This window comes from Acartia tonsa, chromosome 6, assembly GCF_053477335.1.
Source record: "Acartia tonsa isolate MP-2025a chromosome 6, ASM5347733v1, whole genome shotgun sequence".
Classification (NCBI taxonomy): Eukaryota; Metazoa; Arthropoda; class Copepoda; order Calanoida; family Acartiidae; genus Acartia; species Acartia tonsa.
Genome location: NC_137265.1, coordinates 51,004,847 through 51,028,715, shown reverse-complemented (window position 1 = coordinate 51,028,715; position 23,869 = coordinate 51,004,847). Strand labels below are relative to the sequence as shown.

The 23,869-nt window shown below is 32.4% G+C and overlaps 2 protein-coding genes across 2 annotated transcripts; both read left to right on the top strand.

The window, feature by feature from the left end:
• Positions 1–936: 936 nt before the first annotated feature.
• Positions 937–15,308, top strand: LOC145323148 (diaminopropionate ammonia-lyase-like). The gene is made up of 8 exons (XM_080165540.1): positions 937–1,094; positions 1,331–1,445; positions 1,831–1,877; positions 12,433–12,532; positions 13,092–13,172; positions 13,881–13,987; positions 14,681–14,753; positions 15,099–15,308. Exons 2-8 carry the CDS (start codon positions 1,434–1,436, stop codon positions 15,306–15,308), a joined length of 630 nt encoding a protein of 209 aa, XP_080021666.1. The 5' UTR covers positions 937–1,094; positions 1,331–1,433.
• A 1,370-nt stretch (positions 15,309–16,678) lies between these two features.
• On the top strand, positions 16,679–23,332 carry LOC145323416 (diaminopropionate ammonia-lyase-like). Its single transcript, XM_080165831.1, has 4 exons — positions 16,679–16,836; positions 21,613–21,667; positions 22,209–22,253; positions 22,850–23,332. The coding sequence occupies exons 1-4, from the start codon at positions 16,743–16,745 to the stop codon at positions 22,914–22,916; spliced, it is 261 nt and encodes an 86-aa protein (XP_080021957.1). The 5' UTR covers positions 16,679–16,742; the 3' UTR covers positions 22,917–23,332.
• The last annotated feature ends 537 nt before the right edge of the window (positions 23,333–23,869 follow it).

Below are 23,869 nucleotides of genomic sequence, written 5' to 3'. Positions count from 1 at the left end.
GGCCTCTAGGGGCAATTTCTCTGGTAAGATCCTCCCCAAATTTAGTTATAAACCTTCCCTTGGCTCATGAAAAGCAACATTGTCAAGGAGAACCATATCGGTTCAGCAGTTAGCAGATCCTTTGGTACAAACAGACAGACAGACAAATATTATTTTATTTTTTATAAGGATTTAACAGCTTATTATTTACAGGATGAATCAAAGAGATTTAATTTGAATGCCTTCAAAGTCTTAGGAAAGGCTAGGAAGCCGTTATTTAAGCCACTGAAAAATTACTAACAAAGAGCCGCTTGTGGATCTGTATTCAAAATGGGTAGAGAGGGGTTAGAAATAGCTTAATACCACCCTAAGACCTAAATCTGAAAATAGAATGGCCCAAAACCACTACAGAAGCTTGTATGTAAAGCTTTCCTAAAACAAGGATAACAACATCCATAAGAAGCGAAGCACAAAATGTATTATGAAATAGACAAACGGACAAAGTGAGTTATAGAGCAAATTATCTGTTATCATAACAAAGTAAAGAAAGGGAGATAATATGCAAAAAAAACTTAAAATCACCAAAACTGTAAAAAAAGAAAGGTTTATGTCTTTGAATATGAATGGTTTATTCTTAATTATGCTCCACATTGATAGGAATGTTGACAAGAAGTTTCACACTTCTATCTTTTATAGGAGCTGGGAAAATCACGTTTCCCCAAATTTATTTATTACGGACAGACTGACATTTGGAATTATAGAGTAGCTTCGCTACTAAAAAACTCAATCTGTTCAGTAGTTAGTAGTTATTGAGATGCAAGTAATTGATATCTAATAGTAAGCAAGGACGTCCAAGTTTTTATATTTTGAGGGGAGTAAAATGAGGGTTTCAAAGGTTTGATGGAGTAATCTACTGTATTTTAAAATTTTGATAGGGTTTCATAGTTTGAGGGGGATAAAAACACCCCTTTACCCCCACCCATGAAAGTCTTTGATACAAATTATTGAAATTCTCCCAACAACAGTGGTATCAAATTAGCGGCTTTTAAACCTTGTAAAATAGGATCAAGCTTTGCACTTGCGAGATACATTCTCGGAGATAGAGTAAATTACAGGTACGTATCCCTTGCACTTAGTGAAATTTAAGTCTGTCAGACAGACGAACAGACATAATTGATTGGAAGAGAAGCACCACCCCTGTCTAAAGGAGAATACTATCCTTATATAAAAGTAGCAGGATGTCTGTCTATATGTGTGTCTGTTAGGTCTGAAGTGCCACTAGAGGCCTTGTTGTAAAAGTGGGGAGGTAGTTATCTGTATATACATCTGTACTATAGATCTGTTGTTGTAGTTTTGAAGAGGCGCGTGCGAAGAGTTTACCAGAATCTGTGCTTGTCTCAGCCACAGATGGCAACCATGGTTTTGGTCTGGCACATGTTGGCAACCTCTTCAACATGAAAGTAAAGGTAAACCATTCTCCAGTATGGCTCTGAAACCGGTTGATATCCGGTGGTCCAGAACCGGTTCTCCACCATACTGAATGTATAGCATCGAATATAGTAGACAATTTTCCACAAATATTAAAATAAAAAAAAACTGATGCTAGTTTTTTAGCCCGGGTATTCGGCCCCTTAGGGCTAACAAAATTGTTTTAAATCATATACTTTACATATTAATATCTGCGGAAAACTGTCTATAAAATGATGCGAAAATTACTATTCTTTTAAATTTGTCTTGAATAAATTAAATGACGAATGAACATATACTCTAAAGTTTAAGTAATGTCCACCTGTCTGTCTGTCACAATTGCAATGTTAATCATATAATTTCAAAAGTCGATTGTATTTATAGATTTTTATGCCGGTTGGTACAGAATTGGAGAGAGCTGAAAGAATAAGGTAATATTTCTTCTTGTTGCTGCGTTACTTAATCAAGGAGGGAGGGGACATTGGAGTGTTTATTACACTAGTTCCGAAAGTCTTATAACCTTTTTTTTGCTTTGGCTTAACAACCTTGGGCTTTAATATTGAATTTTGATTGGTTGGTTCATTTAATTAATAGTCCAAACGTTTCAACAACTAATTGTAATCTACAGAAGGGTTAATTTTGTGTATCATTAAGGATCATATGGCTTGGTATCGCTTAGGGGTTTTAGACATCTCCACGCACCTTGAAACATACTTGAAACGTGTCCTATAATTGCGGTGTTAAGCGTACGTTCGCCCGATAGACAACCAAACCCTTTAATTGCCCGACCCTTGTCTTCAAGTCTCATTTTGGGCCAAATAATTCCCCGAACGCTTACTATTGAAGTAACTCGCCTGACATAGCACCAGTAGATAGTTCTAACCGCTGAACCGTTATGGTTCTCCTTAACATTACAGCTTCTTATATGCCCTAATTATATAGTTTGAGGCTATTTTTCTGCAGTTCCATATCCCCTTTGAATATACAGCCCTTAGATGCTGGGGACGTAAACCTTTTACAATAATTGCCCTAACTTGACTAACTGCTTGTAACAGATGATTAGAAGGCATACTACCCCACCTGGACCTAAGATAAGGAGATAAGCGAAATCTTACTCAACATGCACATACATCGTTCATTATTAAGGCCACATTGGCTTACAAAAACTAACCAAAGGTTTGAAACGTGCACAATGCAATTTGTTACTTAAATTAGAGGAATTATTTATCCTATTCTATCTTTTTTTATTTAAGCCATTGTCTGTGTTTTAAAACTATTTTTTTCTTTACTTTTTACTTTTTTTGTATTAACAACTATTAAATTATATTGTTTAATTTGTATTTAATTTAAACTGTAGAAAAAGACTACTTTCAAAAAAATATAAAACTAACAAACCCAATACCACCTAGCGGTAATGTTTACAACTAAAATTTTACAAATTGAAACAATGTGTTATTATCAAATTTAACCCTCTCTAGGCGAGAATATTAAATGTAAAATTAATAAATATCCTTTTTTATTGTTAATGTTTATTAATTGAAAAGAAAATCATGATGATAAGAGTTATTTTTTTTAGTAGTGCGTCTATTCTAAATTGTTACATTATGTTAGAGATATAGAGAATATTTAATTTTATGTGTAGATTTCTTGTTTTCGACCTATTTAAAAAATGATATATCCTATTTTATAAATTAGTAAGCTTTTTTTTATGTATCGAAGGATCTTGCTAACTGCTGTACCGATATTGTTCTCCTTTACAGTGAAGCTTCTTATGGGTTTCGTAAGGTTTAAAACTATTTTGAGGGAGAGTACCACCACCCTCACAAGAGAAATCACAAAAAATCGAAAAAAAATTTTACGTAGAGACTTGAAATAAAAAACAAACTAGAGGCCTCTTGGGGCGTAGCCGCTAGTCTATAATGCAAAGTATAACGATGTCTATCTGTCTGTCCGTCTGAAGCTTAAGATCTCAGTAACCACTGAACCGATTAGATTCTACTCTTCAGGAAATAGACCTACTGGTCCTGTGATGGTTTTAAGCTATTTTCTTGGAGGGGCGTGACACTATATGCGAATCTACACTGTAAAGGAGAACCATATCGGTCCAGCGGTTAGCGTTGTACTTCGGTACAAACAGACAGGCAGACCTATAGACATCCTGTTAGTTTTATTTAGGGATAGTAGATGCAAATTTTGTAATACCTAATACTTATAACAAGTATTATATATAGTTTAATTTTTTTCCGCTAGTCGTCTCCTTTGAAAACTTTTTTTTGCAACAATAAAACAAAAATAAGTATTTTCTTTCATTTTAAAAGTTTTTATTTTATCCTAAATTTATTTGGCAAAGTTTGAAATTAAAAATAAGAATTAAATCTTTAAAATTTGATTTGAATACAAAATTAAAAGTATATAACAAATAAATATAATTTAATTGGAGATTTTAACGATACTTTTTATGATTTTTAATATTAATTTTTTTGAATGGAAGTTGTTTCTCAACTTCTCGTAAATGTGACCACAATGATTAAACATATCACTTACCTACCTCAGTTAATGAACACTCAAGCTGACATGGATAAGACAATGGCCGATAAATTGATGTACATCCCCAAGAATGATACACAAATTACCCATTTTATTGATTACCATTAGTGGTTGAAACGTTTGGACATTGAACCAACCAATCAAAATTCAATAAAAGTTCCCAAAGTTATTAAGCCAACGAATAAGAAAACATTATTATAAAACTTGACATGGTGATTCCTGTAGAGTTAGGTACAATTTAGAAAGCATAGAAACTCTATAATCGCAGGATGTCCGTATGTCCATTTCAAACATATTTATTTTTGAAAGAAATTTATGTGATATTATTAACTTATTGATTTACTTTATGAATACTTATTCCTAGGACAACAAAGTACAAGGAAAACACCTCTTTAATAAAAGTCCTAAAAATGGATTTCAGCAGTTTTGCAATAAATTTAATTACAATTTTGTTTTTTTAGTAGCGAAGCTACTCTATAATTCACAATGTCCGTCCGTCCGTAATTAATGAATTTGGGGAAACGTGATTTTCTCGGCTCCTATAAAATATAGAGAGCTGAAATTTTTTGACAACATTCCCATCAATATGGAGCACAATCAACTATAAAACATCAATGGCGGTCGGACTGCTTTTTAGCAGGTTTTAGGCTATTTTTTATAGTTTCCAAATTTTCCCCATATCTTTGGTATTTATGGTCCGATTTTCAAAATTTCTTAAGTTATAGATATCAAAATTAAATTTCCCGTCATTTGAAGAAAACAATAATGACGGTCAGACTGCCTTTTTGCAGGTTTTTGGCTATTTTTATATTTTTCACATTTTCCCCCATATCTTTGGTGTTTATAGTCCGATTTGTAATTTGTAATTTGTAATTTATTTCCTGTGCAATAACTGCTCGCCTCGTTTTATTGCACTGCAGCATTACAGGCCTAAATGACCATTAGCATCACGTTAACAAAATATGGCCCTACTTATATTAGAAATAGTGTACATATTTAATAGTAATAATTTTAAAATAAACTTAGCCTTATTAATCACAATATTCTAAGTTAGGGGCGCTTGCACTTTGTTGATGCTGGTACAAAGTGTTTGCAATATTTAAAATAATTTATTATTATGATATTTGCATATAATATATAGATAATTGTAGGTTTATAGGCTTGCTGCTGAGTTGAACAGGTTGCTGTGTCCACTTTAAAGGTTCGCCTTAGCCGAAAACAGGTCGGCTCTTAGAGGTCTGCTTTTACGGCAGTACCCTTCTGGGGTTCCAGGTGGGGGCTAGCTGTCCAACAAAGGTGCTGCGGTTGCAGCTGGGTATGTGTGTGTGGAGGTGTGTGTACTTCGACGTTGTCAGGCCGTTCACTGCTGCGTGCCAGTGTGAACCCGTGCCGTCAGCGACTTCAGGGGGGTGCTGTGTTGCGGTGTGGTGGGTGTGCCAAGTGCCGTGTCCCTGTGACTTCCAAATTCTCCAATTGGTCAGGTATCTAAAATAATAGAATTTGGCTGCCCCCAGGGGGGGACAGATATAAAAAGATATAAATAGTTAGATGTTTTGAGACAGTCCTTTTAAGAGTAAGATGAAAAAAATGTAATTTAGTTTACCATTTTTTAGTGGTGGGACATATTTATTCATGTGTACTTTTATTAAAGTATATTGTACGTTGAGTACAAAAAGTGGATAGAAATAATGTTGGTTTAATCAGATATGATACATAATTATGTATAGACGTTGACTTAGTATGATTAATAAAAAAAAATCAAAAAAAAAATATATGCTAAATAATGCATAGGATAGTAAAATAATAATAAGTAAACTTAAAAGTAAATATTACGAGCGAAAGTAGAATTAACTAAGATTAGATGGGGTTACAATTAATTGGATTTCTAAAGAAATGCTACAAAAAAAGAGAGGACTACAAAAATGACTTCATGCAGCATTTGTTCCATAGTTCTTCTTATCCCTTATTTTCCTGAAAAATAAGTTTATTAGTTTATGTTATTAATGAGGTGGGTAAATAGTTTTTTGGAGAATACTTTCTTGTTCTCAATATTCTTTATATTTGCTGGCAAATTATTAAATATACGAGGAAATTTATATAATGGAGTATTCATAATGTAAGTGTTAATATTAGTTCTAGTAGCAAAGTCTTCATTGTTTCTTGTTGGGTAATTATGAACATTATTTGTGAAATGCCAACAATCATTAAAAACTTTTGGGGCTTGGTTATATTTAAATGAGTGCATAAATTTACACACATTGTATGTCATAAGTTCATTTACGGGAAGTATTCCATATTGTTTAAAAAGAGGGGATGTAGGTGCTCTGTTATTTTTAGTTTTTGCAATTATTCTAATGCATGATTTTTGAAGGATTTTAATTGGTTTTAGTGTTTCTTGGTTTACTCCCGTAAATAACATTATGCCATACTCAATTATACTCTTGCAGTATGATGAATATAAAATCTTTAGATGGCGTTTATTTAGTAAATCTTTCATGATTTTTAACGAGAATACAGCTTTTTGCAATCTAAGGTGTAGGTTGTCAAAATGTTTCTTATAATTCATTTTTTCATCTAGTGTAATTCCTAGATGTTTGGCACTCTGATCGTCCTTGTTCTGATTAGCATTGCAAACAAGCGAAAGTTTATTGATTTTGCTTTGGTTATTTTCACCAAAGGAATTTGTATTAATATAGACAGGAAAATCATTTTTTAAATTAATTTCTTCTTGAGAAAAATTCTGACGTGGGGTGGTAAAAATGATTACTTTCGTCTTTTTTGCATTGATGATCAGACGATTGGACGCATACCACTGTACAATATGTGGTAAAGTGTCATTTAGTGCATTTATTAAGTCATTCAGGTTGTCTTTAATTAAAAGGGTTAAGGAATCGTCTGCAAATAAATTAAAAATTGCATTGGCAATGGCATTTTCGATATCATTGATAAAGATTAAAAAAAATAATGGGCCTAAAACTGAGCCTTGTAAAATGCCCAGTAAGATCTCACGAAGGGAACTGCATTTCCCCTTAAAGTAAACAAATTGTTTTCTATTAGAAAAATAAGATTTAATTAGATTTAATGTTTGACCTCTAATGCCATAATGGTAAAGTTTAGTGAATAATATTTGATGATCAATAGTGTCAAAGCACTTTTGAATGTCGATCAGTACTGCACCACAAATTTTTCCTTCTGCTTGAGTGTTAGCAATTAAGTTGCTCAAGTTAAGGAGATTGTGTACAGTACTGATCGACTTTCTGAATCCAAATTGCCGATCACTGAAAAAATGATTTTCTTCTAAGAATTCTAGGATGTTATTGTAAATGATTTTTTCAAGGGGTTTGGAGAAATTATTTACAAGGCTAAGACATCTATAATTATCAGGGGTGGAGGGATCTCCCGCCTTAAATAGGGTTATACATTTGGATATTTTCATACCTTCAGGGAAGGTACCACTGGAAATAGCTAGGTTATAAATTGCATTTAGGGGAACTGAAAGGGGTGCCGCACAATTTATTATGGTTTTCATTGAAATGTCATTTGCATCACATGATGTTTTTGGGAAACAACTGGTTATTGCATTAAAAGTTGTAAGTTCATCTAAAGGGGGGATGAAAATTGTGTCGGCAATTCTATTTGGTAGAAAATCATAATAATTGCGGTTAGTAATAGGAATTTGATCTAATAAACTGGTTCCTAGAGTTGTAAAATAAAGGTTAAATTGATTGGCAATTTCTATTGGATCTGTAATTTTAACATTATTGATCAGCAGATGTTCAGTATCAATTTTATTTTTATTTATATTTAAAGCTTCTTTTAAAACTGACCAGATTTTCCTCCCATCTTTCCCAGCCTTAATTATTGCATTTTGGAAATAGTTTTGTTTGGCCCTAGTAAAACAACGTCTTAATTCGTTTCTATAACGTTTATATGCAAGAATGTTGTCTTCAGATTTGTCTTTGTGTTGTTTATTGTATAGTAGATGTTTAAAGTTTCTACATTTTAGAAGATGGTCATTTACATGATTTTGATGGTGGGTGGTCTTTTTTTTGGGTTGAATGGTTTTTTTTGGACAATATACATCATAAAGACCCCTGAAGACATCATAGAATTTGTTATAAGCTAAATTTACATCGGTAGCATGGATAATTTCGTCCCAGTTTTGTCTATTTAATGCTTCTGATAGGGAGCGAAGATTTTCTTCAAATAAGGCACGTTTTTCAAAGCTATCATTTGATTTTTGTTTAGGAATTTTTGTTTTGAAAATATTACACAAAATAAAATGATCAGAGATGTCAGAAATTATAGTTAAAGATTTTTCATGGTTGGGTATGTAATTTTTCATAAAGAATACATCAATGAGGGAGAAGGAATGCGTAGTTACGCGAGTGGCTCTAAGTTGTGTATTTAAAAACCCAAAAGTTGTCATTATATCAACAAACCTACTAGCATTACTTGTAGAGTAGGTCTCAAAAATGTTTAGATTAATATCTCCGCATATAAAAATTGGTAAGTTAATATCATTTACTTGTTGCATTAGATCAAGAAAAATATCAAAAAATTGTTCAAGTTGCTGGGAGGTTTCATGGGGGGGACGGTAGATGTTAATCATAATAAAGTGTAGATTATTGTAGGAGATTTTTAGACACATGCATTCAAAAATGCCTTCTATAAAATAATTTTCAAATAATTCTTTATGCTTAAATTTGTTATATAAATAAAAACCTATGCCGCCTCCTTTGGATTTGATTCTGTTTTTACCAGTCCAATTATATTCATTTAATTTAATATAATCCAAGTTAATTTTAGAACTAATCCAAGTTTCTTGGAGACATAGGACACTTGGAAAAATATTTTTATTGTTTAAATTATAAATAAAACATGAAAGATCATTATGCTTTGCAAATAATGATTGAGTGTTAAGTGAAAACAAGCTTAAGTTATTGTTGACATTACTTAATTCTTGGGCTATGTCTAATTCTGAGATATAATTGCTTTTTATATTCATTTCAGAACTAAACTCAGCCCAATCACCGTAAAAAATGGAATCTAAACAGTAGTTGGGATTCTGCTCAAAAGCATCTATATTAATTTTTACCTGGACCATTAATCAGGTTCTTGGGAATAGGAAGTGACAGGGGGGCACAGTAACACTTGCACACCGCTAGCAACACCAACAACTTTGGACACTACGACACCATCCGCTTCGCACACAACAGTTTCAGGCTTGACTCGATCTTGTACACACATTCCACACACTAAAATATGGGTACATATATAAATTATAAGGTACATATATTGTTATTAGGGGGGCTCATTCCCATTCAATGATATGATAAATAGATAGATAGATACATAGATAGGTCGATATATAAAAATTGAGCATTGACGTGAATAATGATTGTATATTTAAAGGGAGATTTTTCATACACAGTCCCTTTAAGACAGAATTCAGCATTGAGTTAAAGATAGAGAACAAAATTAAATTAATTTAAATTAAATGGTTGAGACATAGTTTAAAAGTAAAATGGATTTGATCTCAAGTGCCAACAGGCGCCAGCTATGTAAGTATGCTTTATTATTGCATGCTTCCAGTAGCGTGGTTATTTGCAGTTTATACATGATTTTATAATAATAAAGCCCAATGGCACCGCCATAAAAACTCTATATGTGAATTTTTATGGGCAGCTGTATATTTATGTATAATTTGCACAACATAAATATAGATCACAATTGTTATTATTAAAAAGGTGGTTATGATGGTAATAGCGTAATTCTGGATACAACTTTTTTTTATATTAATAATAATATTAGAGTGAATAATGCAGCTTACTTTTTTTAGGCTTTAATGAGTGAAAGTTAAGCAAAATTTTTGATCATAATGTTTAACTCTTAATACCAGTTTTTTTTATTTTGGCATTCCTGTCGGGTTGGTCCCTGTTTTGGCTGGCGGCTGAAGTGCCAGGGGTTGAGCTGTTGCTGTCAATGGTAGCGCGACTAGCTGCTCCCTTCTTCTTGCCAGTCTTAGGTTGGATGGGGAGGGGAGGATAGTCATCATTGTCAGGATCCATTTGGGCAGGAGACTGACTGTCAGCATTTTTCTGAGGTTCAGGTTCAGGCTGCATTCTGCTGCTGGTGGTGAGTTTGGCAGCTGTCCGTAGCTGTTGGAGGTCAAGCTGAACATCACTGAAAAATTTCTTTAGGTCAGTTTTAGCTTCTTTATCCATTTCAAATGCTAAACGGAAAAGATCAGATTGATGGGCAAGGGCGTCAGGGACAATCTCATGGAGGGGGGGAGGTGGTTGGACCATGTTGTACAGATCAGAGCCATATGGATTTTGGACTCTATACCATTTGGTTTCCCCTTTTGGCTTAAATGAGACTCCCAAGCCCTGGATTTTGCAGGCATCTACTAGTCCAGACTCATAGAGGTAAGTCATGGTCTGTCTGTTTAACCCAGACAAGTCATGGCTTGCCTTCAGTTTCAAGGCTTTGTTGTAGGGGGTGGCACCGGGGGCAAGTCTTCTGTTGTTATAGCAGCCTTTGATATGGGCATCAATCACGCTTTTTTTATGAGTCATAAAAGCATAAAGAACTCTGTGTGAAAAAAACCGATAAATGAATTGTGGGGGGCCTCGGTTTTTTGGTAGGGGGTGAGAGTATTCTACATTATAATCAAAGCTTGTATCAAAGTTTTGAATCAAGCCTGATCTAATGGCTTGGCGAAGGGAGGGCTCAATGATTTTGTTGTAAACATGCTCGTCGGTTATTTTATTTGTGGGGGTGGTAGGATCTTGAAAACAATGAATTCTTACCGACCAAAGGCGATTTCTTTGCTCAACCATTGATAATTGAGTGAGCATGTATTGAGTAAGTTTGACGTGCTTACTCTCCCTAGCCTCAAAAGATTGGATTGATAAATCAATCTTATCATTTAAAATACTGTAGCGTCTATCTTCAAATTCCTCCTGGCTTATTTCCCCATTGTCCCTTCCCTGCTTTAGATCACTTAATTGAGCACTATAGTTGGATTTTATAATGTCAAGGTCATTACGCATCCCAGTTAAACTACTTTCTATTTTATTAAATCTTACCGATATGGTGTCATCAATTTTCTTGAGCTCAGAGCTGAATTTTGACTCAATTAGTTTTGACAGTTTATTGTACAAGTCTGAATCAGTGTCACTAGATGTTGATGGAATAACAGCAGTTTGTGTACTAGACAATAAATTTGAGATTTCATTCTCTGCCGGCATGTTTATGATGGATTCAACCAATAATAAAATAGAAAGCTAGCGTGTTTAATGGGTGTAATGAAAAAAAAACCTGTATCACAAAATTGACCGCTCAATTTTCACCACTTAATCCAGTTAGTACTCGTAGCAGGGGGAGGGGTGGGGTGGAGGATTATATCATTGAAGGGGGGGGGGGGAGCAGTGGAGCTACTCTATACACATTGGAAGAATTGTGGATAGATGTTTACTCCTCAAAGAATAACTAATAACTAAAGAAATCAAAATTAAATTTCCTGTCGTTTGAAGAAAACAACAATGACAGTCAGACTGCCTTTTTGCAGGTTTTTGGCTATTTTTATATTTTTCACAATTTTACCCATATATGTGGTGTTTATGGTCCAATTTTCAAAAATTTGCCAATTAAAGATATTAAAATTAAATTTCTGGCGCTATTAGGAAATAAACAATGGCGGCCAAACTGCCTTTTAGCAGGTTTTTGGTATTTTTGGTCCAATTTTAAAACTTTTTTGCATTATCAGTTTCAAAATATTTTTTTCCCACCGTTATGTGCACCTAGTATGTAATTTACTTTAACCGTCTTCATCATACAAAATAAATCAAGGTTTCGTGTTTATTTTCTCCAATAAATCTATTCTTGATTTTAATAAATACACTTAAAATCTACTTATATGGATTCGCATCCACAATTTTTTGTGCTTCGCTACTTATGGATGTTGTCATCCTTGTTATATCTTGTATTTTACTATTTGAAACATTGTTAGCTTGTTATTGCTGCGCTTCTTATGGACATGAATTAAATAGAGTAAAACATAAGTCTTTTTATTGACAGCAATTATTTAATTTTTTTTTAGTTAACATAGCACCCTCTTCAGTCTAACAAAAATCATAATACTACAGATTGACCCACAAAAAAGTGTTTTTTAGCATCTGCAGCCTATATTTCTCAATGAATTATTAAAAGATGCATATGTCCTTGTTATTTTTTCTTGAAAAGTTACTTTTTCCTCAGCCACTTTTTCAAAACTTTAGCTCTAAAAATCACACCTGTTAATTGATGTAAAATCTACAGAGAACAAGGACATATACATTTTTTTTTATAATTCATTAAGAAATATAGGCTGAAGATGCTAAAAAACACTTTTTCTTGGGTCATAATCTGTATAACTTACATATTTAATTTCAGGAGGTTAGGAGCTGATGTCGACATACTTGATGTCAATTACGATGCTTGTGTTATTGTGGCTAAACTATATGCTGTTGATCATCAAGGACTATTTGTTCAGGTAGAAATATTACAACATAAACAAGGATGGCTATGTCAAATAGAAGCAAAGCTTGAATAAACAAATTTCTAGTATTACATTGTTATTTATTGCATCATGCTAAGGATAGTTTTCCAAGGACAGTAAAATGAGAAATAATAAGATTAACAGAACTACCAATACTGGTATTATTTTCATGATTTTATTTTAATATTTGTGGAACATTGTCTGTAATACTGTTGTCTGTTACCTGGGCGGAACTGATTAGGATTTAGTTTGTTTATTGTAATTGTAATTTTAATTGTATTTTATATTTTTTTTTTGATTTTTTTACCATGTTTAATTTTTATGCCCAAATAAATATGTTTATGTTTTGTATGTTGTTATACTTGATTTTTCAGTATGGCTGAGAAATGGTTTTATTCCAGTGGATATTAATCAGTTTCAGAGCCATACTGGAAAATTATTTAGGCTATTAAATCTTACATATTTTTCATTGCCAACTAAAGTCTCAGAAAACCCTAGAATATGTTATAAATAACTATAAAAAATTATAGAACAAATTATTTGTACTATTAAGGACACTGCTTTAGAAACAGATTCTGAAAAAGAGTTGAAAATCCCATTGTATATAATGCAAGGCTACATGTCTATTTTACAGGTTTGACCCAAAATTTAACAATAATAAACAAGTATTTGAAAATGCCATTGTATATTATACAATGCTATATGTCTATTTTACAGGTTTGGTCTAAAATTTAACAATAATAAACAAGTAATTGAAAATACCCTTATTTATAATGCAAAGCTATTTGTCTTTTTACAGGATTCCGCCAATATTTGCAAATAATAAAGAAGTAATTGAAAATACCCTTGTATACAATGCAAGACTATATGTCTATTTTACCCGTTTGAGTCAAAATTTCACAATAATATGCAAGTAATTGAAAATACACTTGTATATTATGCAAGGCTTTATGTCTTATGGCTTTATTACAAACAAGTGATTGATAATCCGCTTGTATATTATGCAAGACTACATGTCTATTTTACAGGTTTGAGCTAAAGTTTCACAATAATAAACAAGTAAGTACACTTGTACATTATGCAAGGCTTTATGTCATATGGCTTTATTACAAACAAGTGATTGATAATCCGCTTGTATATTATGCAAGGCTTTAGGTCTATTTTACAGATTTAGGCCAAAATTTACCAATAATAGGCAAGTAATTGAAAATACCCTTGTATATCATACATGGCTTAATGTTTATTTTACACGTTTTAACCAAGAATATGTATTTTGTCAAACTTTTAATTGTTTTCTGTCTTTCTACTATATGATAAAACTTTGAAATGTTTATTTTTTTAGGAAGCATTTGAACAAATTCCATCAATGAGACCAACTCACATTCTGTTGCAATGTGGAGTGGGATCATTTGCCTCCAGTCTGGCTGCTTTCATACAAAACAAGTTCAGGTAAATCATTTTCCAGTATGGCTTCAGAACCACTAGATTAGAACAGATTCAAAGTAAAATCAAAATATTAAAATCATCATGTTAGCCTGTGACTTCAGCAACTCAGGGCTAACAAAACCAGTTTTAATCTTATAATTGTACATTTTTATATCCGCGGAAAGCTGTTTATAATACGTTGCAATAAATATCTATTTCACAAATAGAAATTTGGCTTAATACAAAATGTCTTATATGATTGTTATCTGTTTTATTGTTGATCATGGCTGACCGAAACCCATCCAACATAGCCTAAATATTACCTTTTTGCTATATATACTAGAATAATATTACATCACTGCCAAGATGAAAACCTGTCTAGAATCCTATCTCAATTAATTTAGTTTGAAAACTAGTGGATATGCCCATAGAGACAACTAGGGGCACTTGATGTGAAGAGGGGGTTGAACACAGACACACAGAACTCCTGTTACTTTTATATAAGGATGAAATGAAAAACTTATATCACTGCCAAGATGAAAACCTGTCTTGAATCCTATATCATTTTGTTTAGTATGAAAACTAGCAGCTTCTTCCATAGAAGCGTCTAGGGGCACCTCGGGTGGAGAGGCTGAGGGGGTGTGGGGTAGTTATTTTAATGACAAACACATAGCGATTCTGTTACTTTTATATAAGGAAGGATAATATTAATTATAGAGATGAAGTAGAAATGCCAATCCTAATAGGAGTGGAGCCAGCAGAAGCTGACTGTTTCTTCAGATCTGCTCAGGTAGGCCTAAACAATAATTAGCCTAATACCATAATAGTGACGCTAAAAAAGGTACCTACCTAACGATAAGATTTGCAACATATTTCTAGAGAATGGTTGTGCAATTAAAGGGTTAATAGTCTTGCATAACATAACCCTGATAAATTAAAAATAATACAGAGAAACCTTAAGTCAAAATACAAACTAAATTCTTATTCTATTATTTTTGGGACATGACACATCTTTTTAGCAAATTCTACTTGTTAGTTTATGTATTTCTTTTTTTCTTTTTTGTGACCAATGAACATTTGTTTGTTTTTGTTTTTTGTCTTTCTATGTTAAGGATATTGTCATTTTTGTTTTTAGACAGGAGAACTTGAATTGGTTACCGGAGAAATGAATTCGATAATGGCTGGACTATGTTGTGGCGTCCCAAGTACATTAGCGTATCCTATTCTAAGGTACTATGTCAGACGTGTGACTATCCTAATTAGAAGGAAATACCTTGACTATTATAATGGCTGGACTATGCCGTGGCGTCCCAAGTATACTGGCATATTTGCCATACACTGTTAAAAATAATTTTTTTATTTAGTATCAATTGATACTCTGGAGAGTATTGGAACCGTAAGTACGCTACAACTATATAATTAATATATAACACTATGTAATACTATATAACACAATAATTATTACTATACAGAACCCATACATTTTTTTAGTATCGATTGATACGCTCTAGAATACTGGAAAATATGGTACAGAAATGTTTATTAAAATAGTACTATTTGATAGACTCTAGTGTACTGGAAAATACGCTGTAGAAATGTTTTTTAATTTAGTACTATTTCATACGCTGTAGCGTATCAGACAATACGCAAGAGAATGGTTTATTAAAATAGTAACTATTCATACGTTCTTGGGTACGAATCTGTACTGTAAAGAATAATTGAAACAGACACCATTGGTGCATACCTCTCATGGAAGTGTTTCTGCTTGGTCGTTTTAGACAAAGATGAAATGTTACTATTTATGCTCAGATTTATAATTTTGATTTTTGTAATTATGACTGACCATAGTTTTTATTTTTAAGGATCATGTTTAGTCCTAAACATCTTTAAAGTCATTTTTTTTTACTAAATTTACATTTAAATTAATGTTTTATTGATCTGCTTGGTATGTTTGTTGATATAACAAAATGTATATGTACATATAATAATCATATATTATAAACTGATCTTTCATCCAAAGTAAAACAGTTTCATACTCTACAGAGTATCAAAAATTATGATAGAGGATATCAAAAATTGCAAAGGAGAGTATTAAAAACTTACTTCTACCGTATTGAATATTATTCCAAAGAGCGTATTGGATAATACTATACAGACAAATACATTATTTAGTACTACATGTTACTCCATAGAACACTAAGTATTGCTCAATACAGTATTGGAATCTTCCTTGTATTGTAATAAGGTTTTTTTCCTATAACGTACGGATTGATACTATACATTAATGTGAAGAATATATACACTGTTAAAAATATTTTTTTTTTTTAGCATCAGATAATACTATATATTCTTCACATTAATGTATAGTATCAATCCGTACGTTATAGGAAAAAAACCTTATTACAATACAAGGAAGATTCAAGTTTAGAATTCTATTAGTTTCAAGATTCTCAAAATCATTAGGTAACTCGTTATAAACACGAGGGAAATTAAACAAAGGGTGTTTAAAAAATAAAAAAGAATGAAATACATCAATTTTGAAATACCTCTCCATTTCATGGAAAACTAACTAAAATACTAAAAAACCCATCTCACTTCCTCCCTGAAGGGCTACACAGTACCCAATATAACCTTACCTAACCTGGCAAGTAACATACAAACAAACAAAAACTGCCCCCCTACCTTTCACTCTATGTATATTTCAAAATAATGAGGGAGGGGGTTTTAGGTGCTCCATAGGGCACTTTGAGGTAAATTACCATTTCTATTAAGATCTCTTATGAGCTGGTTTGTTAGTTGTGAGGACTCCATAACTACAAAAGGAATGAAAATCATGGCGAACCCTTTGCCCGGAGATCAACAAATAATTTCAGGTTTTTGAATATTTAAAAATTAACCTAAAAAGAAAATTATACAGAATAAAAAAAATAAAAAATAAAAGTTACTGAGATAAAAAAAATGACTTAATTGAAGGCTTTAAATCCATTATTCCTTTCCCTTTATACTGTTTTTATTTGAAAAACAAATTGTTTTTGCTATTCTAAATAAACAACTATATTATTGCTTGACAATATATCAATTAAGCCCTACAAAACTGTATACTGTTCATTTTATCAAAATTATTTTTGTTGCATTGCTGGGTTCAATGAGCAAAGCTATTTATCACATCGTATTATAGACAGCTTTCTGGGAAATTAAAACAAAAATAACAAAACTGGAAGTTATGATTTTTATTTGAATTTTTGTAGAAAACTGGCTATAAAACGATACTATATAACATAATTATATAGTATATTAACCCATTAGTGCCGAACTTCCCCCCTGTCGTCAGAATCACTTGAAATTTTAAACACAGCTTCCTTAAGGGATTGTAAGACATTTGTATTTTTAGATTTTTTGATTTGTGGCATACCAAAGAAGTTTTTTTTTTGCGTCGTTTCCGACGCATTCGGACTAATCATTTTTCCCATGCGTCTATTATGTACCATATCGGACTAATCATCTTAGGCTTTTACTGTATAATCTATTAGTTGCTTCGCCCCTAACCTCTAGGGTGGGTGGGGAATGTCAGAAAAATAGCATAAAACCATCCCAAGATATTTATAAAGCTTTCCTGATAAGTAAAACCAATTCAGACCCGAAATTTCTATAATCTTTAGCTTCAGACAAAAACCCATAAGGAAAAAGGATAAGAGGATGAATACTCACCCCAATTTCATTGTAAAATATTACTTCCCCCCTACTAAAATAATTTGTCTGCTATTTATCTAAACCGTCCGCGGCTTTTTGCATCTTAATCATAACCTATTCTATATATGTAAAAAAAATAAAAAAAAATTTATCTTATTAATTATTATTATTTTTCTGTAATTTATTATGTTTTAAAAAAAATTTAAGAAAATATTTAAAATACAATTTGATTTAGAATCTTAAAAAACAAACAGCCGCGGACGGTCTTAGTGCAGCAGAAAAGTATGTTTCGCCTAGTTTAAAAATAGGAGGGTTCACCTTTTATGATCAAAAATTAATTTTTTTTCAAATTAGCCTAAATGTAATATTTAAATCTAATTAACACGATAAAACTTTTAAATGTTTACTAATAAAAAATTAATAGTTTAGCTCTCAGCCACCAGGTTCGCTAGTTGTCTACTTCAAAGACATACATTAAAACTAAGGCTAAATATTAAATAAAAAATTTCATAACTGAATAATCTAAATAAGTGAATAATCTGTAAAGCTATCTATGTTCTTTCTCAGACAATACTCGTTTTTACAATATTTTTAACATTTTCAAGTGATGTTATTTACCCCTCAGGGTTTGGCCCTTTAGTGACAAAAATCCAAAACAAGAAAAATACAGGCAAAATAAAAATTGATGAACGCTTTGATATTCTAGTTCTATATCCAAAGCTAGATGGCACTGAAAAACTGATTATTATAATTTACAATCAAATGTTCATATTAAATTTGTAAAAACGTTTATTTATTAAAAAATATAAGTTAGATAGACTGCAATATAAATCTTATAAGCTGATAATGAGTGTTATGATTAAAGTCAGTAGCAAAGTCATGAAAAATTAATAATGATAATTTTATATTCTTTCATTAGGTTTCATCAGAATGGATGATAATTCAAAATATTTTTATATCATCCCTTAAAAATTAGATTTATGCTTCAAACAGCAACTATAATTGTTTTGAAATTATATTTAATTTTAAGATATTCCCATTTTGAAAAGTGGTGGAATAACATTAAAAATTCAGCGCGGCAATTGCTCAATATAGGCCTCTAGGCCCACTGCCTATTTTAGTCCTTCAAATACCTCGATTTCTCTCTTTTATTATTTTCTCTATGCAAAAACCTTACTACTTTATAGTATGGAACACTATACTAGCAGCGGCTTCGCCCCTAGAGGCATCCAGGGACCCTTGGGTTTGGGGAGAGTCAAACCCCCTCTTTCAATTACAGTTTTTAAAGAAAAATTTTTAAAAAATAATGAGAGGGGTTTATTATTTTCTAGGGGTGATTTCTCCTAGAGCGGTTGTGGCACTCTCCCCCAAAATAGTTATAAACCTTACCAGGTCCTATGAGAAGCTACCATGTAAAGGAGAACCATATCGGTTCAGTGGTTAGTGAGATCCCTTAGTACACACAGACACATGTATGTAGAATGTATTTAGATCCTGTTACTTTATTAAAAGGATACATAACACAGATACTCTACAATCAGTGTCTGTCTGTACGTCCATTCGTCTGTATAAAACAATTCAGAATATAATTATTTGGTACTAGTGGCTACGCCCCTAGAGGCCTTTGGGGGCACTTGGGATGGGGAGAGGTCATTGAATTCTACAACAATATTTTTTATTTTAGATTTAAAAAGAATTAATTTCATTAAGTTCATTCTATTTTTTCTTGTGTTGGGGGTCTTTTTTAAGTGGCGATTTCTCTTTGGAGGGTGATGGTACTCTCCCCCAAAATATTTATAAACCTTACCAGGTTCTATGAGAAGCTACCATGTAAAGGAGAACCATATCGGTTCAGTGGTTAGTGAGATCCCTTGGTACACAACACACAGACACATGTAGAAAGTATATCCTGTTACTTTATTAAAAGGATACATAACACAGATACTCTACAATCAGTGTCGGTCTGTACGTCCATTCGTCTGTATGAAACAATTCAGAATATAATTATTTAGTACTAGTGGCTACGCCCCTAGAGGCCTTTAGGAGCACTTGAGATGGGGAGAGGTCATTGAATTCAACAACAATATTTTTTATTTAAAAAGAATTAATTTCATTAAGTTAATTCTTTTTTTTCTTGTGTTGGGGGTCTTTTTCAAGGGGCGATTTCTCTTTGGAGGATGGAGGTAACCTCCCCAAAAATAGTTGTAAACCTTCCCAGGACCTATGAGAAGCTACAAAGTAAAAAAAGAAGCATATCAGTTAAGCAGATACACAGATAGATACCCTTTCACTTTATTACAATGTTTAGCAAAGAAATATGATTTTGTCGACAATTATATTGAACAACCCAATGCATGACAACCCCTCAACCCCCCCCCCCCCCCAGCCCCTGTTAATCCTTTAAGTTGTATTATAACTTTTTCTTATTTGTTGTCTTACCAACTGTGGGGAATTGTATTTGTATTTTGATTGGTTGGTTTATTGAGTGTCCAAATGTTTAAACCACTAAATGTAATCTACAGAAAGATTTTATGGTATAATATCCCTGAGTAAGTACATTAATTTATCGGCCATTGACTTACTATTTTAGATCCCTAACCAATACATTTCTTAGTTGTAGCGTAGTTGTAAATTATTTGGATGCAATTATATATATACAGACGGACGGATGTACAGACAGACCATAATTGTAGAGTATTTGCGCTGTTTTTATGAATATATTAACAGCTATGCTGCAATAAAAATTACGGAAGTATATACATATTTACAGTCTTTAATTGGCTGTAATTTTGGATATATAGACAGACATACATACATTCCCTAGTTGTAAGGTAGCTATTATTTATTTGGATGCAATTATGGAAATACAGACAGGTGGATGTACAGACAGACCCTAGTTGTAGATTATCTGCGCTACTACTTTTATATCCTTAAAATAAAGTAACATGTTATTGCATGTCTTTGTGTGTGTACCAAAGGACCTTGCTAACCACTAAACCTATATGGTGCTCCGTTACATGGTAGCTTCTAATAGGTCCTGGTAAGGTTTATAACTATTTTGAAAGAGGGTACCACCACCATCCCTTAAGAGAAATCATCCCTAGAAAATAAAAAAAAATAAAAATTAAAAAAAAAACTTTTTCTTTAAAAAATTGTAATTGAAAGAGGGGATTTGACTCCCCCTGCAATCTAAGGGGCCCTAGATGCCTCTAGGGGCGTAGCCGCTGCTTGTATTGTATTCCATACTATAAAGTAGTAAGGTTTTTTGGCTCAAATCAAAGATTACAGAAATTGAAGGTCTGAATTGGTTTTACTTATCATGGAAGCTTTATAAATACCTTGGGATGGTTTTAAGCTATTTTCCTGACATCCCCCTCACGTCCTAGAGGTTAGGGGCGTAGCAACTAGTAGATTATAGAAGATTATACAGTAAAATCCTAAAATGATTAGTCCTATAAGGTCAAAAAGGACGCAATGGCTAAAATGATTAGTCCGAATGCGTCGAATACGACGCACAACAATTTATCAAAAAAAAGTATGTAAACTAACTAAAATCAAAGAAAACTTAGCAGAAACTAAAAATATATAACAAATGCTATAATTAATTATAAATAAGTATGTTTTAATTCTTTAAAAGAAAAAAGTTAGGCCTGGTGTGGAAATTTTTTCATATTTTTTCCACTTCTGCCATGAAAATATGATTTCATCTGGTCATCGAATAAAGTGAGAGGCCAAGCAATGTAGAGGACAAAACTTGAAGCTCTATTCAGTTATTTACAAACATTTAAAAAGGACAGCATAAAAAAATAGAGTGATAGTATAGGTTTGAATTTGTGCGTCGTTTAAGACCCTATTGTCATTAATGGGTTAAGACCTGGTTTTAATACAGCGGATATTAATCGGCTTCTAAGCCATAGTTGAAAATAATTTTTCTGGCTAAAATAATCTATTTTTCCTAGGAGAATCTGGGGCAGTTACTTTAGGTTTTATCCACCAAATTCTTACATCTAAAAGGTTAGAAAAAATTCTTAGTTTTTAACCTTTTACAATAAAAAATTCATGATTTTTTTTATGGCCTTAGAAACTTTTAAAATCTGAAAGGAAGGGGACAATGGGTTGTTTATTACACCAGTCCCCAAAGTTCGTATTTGCTGGCTTAACAACTTTCATAGAATTTTGATTGGATGGTTCATTAAGTTAAATGTCCACACGTTTCAACCACTAATTGTAATCTACAGAATGGGTAATTTTTATACATTTTATTGGCCTTTGTTTTACCCTTTTAGATCCCTGTTTAAAATAGTGGTCTCGAAAAAATTTTGATTGTATTTCTTCCCAAGGAGAAAAGTTAGCAGAGTCCAAACATTTCAACCAATATGCAATGATTTAAATTTACAAGGGGTAATTTACCATACCATCATATAGGATTCATATTAATTTATCGTCCATTGTCTCATCCATTAAGATCGCTGTTTTCTCACATTTGCTCATCAGGATTTATTTAACTTCTATTGCCCTATCCTTGTGTTCAAGATTTAATTTCAATATATTTTAGGCATGAATATTTGAAAAATGCTATGGGATTTAACGAAAACTCGAGGTAAAAAAAAATATTTTAATTCAAAAGCAAGTCAAATAAATCAATTAACTTTGATAAAATACTATCATGAAGAAACATTTACTTTCATAAAAACCCATGAAAAAAATATTTCATAGGACACAGAAATTATATGGATATTATGACAGGGAAAATATTAACGTATTTATTTTGTTAATATTGTCCTCAGTTGTTAGTCAATACGTTCCTTCAATGCCAGGGGAGGGGATGGTGTAAAGTAATAAGGAGGAATAGGTATAGGTTTATTAGGCCAGCAGGGAGGAACATTTTATCAGGGTATGCAAGAATCTCTCACAATGTATTCTATAATCCAGTTCTTTAATATAGACTCTTGTTTGTATAACAGTCTTGGTAGCTGTCTATAGTGCCCTAAAAATGGGGAAAGATGTCACTGCTTTTGGCCTACCTATTCTATTGACGTCAGGAAATAGCCTATACCCCATCTCTTTTTTAGGGGGTTTCTTTCCCCCTTCTCTTTCTCTTTCCCCTTACTATGATGTCAATATAATAGGTAGGCCAAAAGCGGTCACATCTATCAACATTTTTGGACTTATCTAATTAATTTGATATTTGTTAAGAATTCTGTTGATATCAACCGAAGGAGACACAAACCCTGATGGATATTTGAAACATCTGTGGCAATAGACGTACAGACTTACCTTAATATTGAGTACCTTCGCTGCTAAAATCAAGAAAACAAGGATGGCAACATCCATATGTAGCAAAGCACAAAAATCATGAAGGCGAATATGGACATGGAAATCTAATGAGCTTTTGTTAAAATCCAGAATCACGAAACCTTTCTCATTTATTTTTATATTTATATTTTTTTAGCTTGACTGACAGACCTACGGACAAAGTGAATCACATACTGGATGCTCATTGGTATAGGGAATCTAAAAAAAATCAGCTGTCCTAAACAACAGCTGTGAAAATCACAGTTACACCATAGCGTTACAGACTTACTGACAGACAAATAGGTATAGGGTAGCTTCGCTATTAAAAACGAGTTATATTAACTCGAAAAATGTTTAATTTGTTCTAAAAAATTAATGTTATGGAATAAACTTGTTTTTTTTTATGTTACCGAGATCTTTTGATTCATAGCCTGTCAAAACTTAATTAATAGATGTAGTATATATTATAAGTGGATATTAAAACAGGGGAAAAATTGTCGTTGATATAGTTTGCTTTATCTCTGTCATTTATTGGTCAGCTAGTTCATCCAGTAGGAGGGGAGGAGATGGGATATTTTAGCCAGCTGCAAGCATCCCTTTTTTAGAGTACATGAAAATCTGGTGCAACATCCAGAAATAATATATCGATTGTCATGGCTGAAACATTATCAACTGTAACTTTTGGGCATATAATTATACTACAGCAGTTTTCAAAGTAAACAAGGATGTCAACATCCATAAGAACGAAGCTCTAAAATTAGGAAAACGAACATTTACACTTAAAAATATGGTATATAAATTGTTATAAGATTTCTTAAATATAAGTTACTGTTTTAGGACATTATTACATTTTTACGTCTTGATTATAGAGATGCTTTGCGTATAACATTGTACTTAGTTGTTCTAGGAATCAATATTCCA

Bases quoted from the DNA above. Each gene is read 5' to 3' on its own strand.
- LOC145323148 (XM_080165540.1), top strand. The intron at 13,173-13,880 runs GTTTGACCCAAA...TTATTTTTTTAG, and splicing joins GCTACATGTCTATTTTACAG to GAAGCATTTGAACAAATTCC. The intron at 14,754-15,098 runs GTAGGCCTAAAC...TTTTGTTTTTAG, and splicing joins GTTTCTTCAGATCTGCTCAG to ACAGGAGAACTTGAATTGGT.
- LOC145323416 (XM_080165831.1), top strand. From the start codon at position 16,743: ATGAGCTGGTTTGTTAGTTGTGAGGACTCCATAACTACAAAAGGAATG. The intron at 21,668-22,208 runs GTTAGAAAAAAT...AATATATTTTAG, and splicing joins CAAATTCTTACATCTAAAAG to GCATGAATATTTGAAAAATG. The intron at 22,254-22,849 runs GTAAAAAAAAAT...ATATTTGTTAAG, and splicing joins GGATTTAACGAAAACTCGAG to AATTCTGTTGATATCAACCG.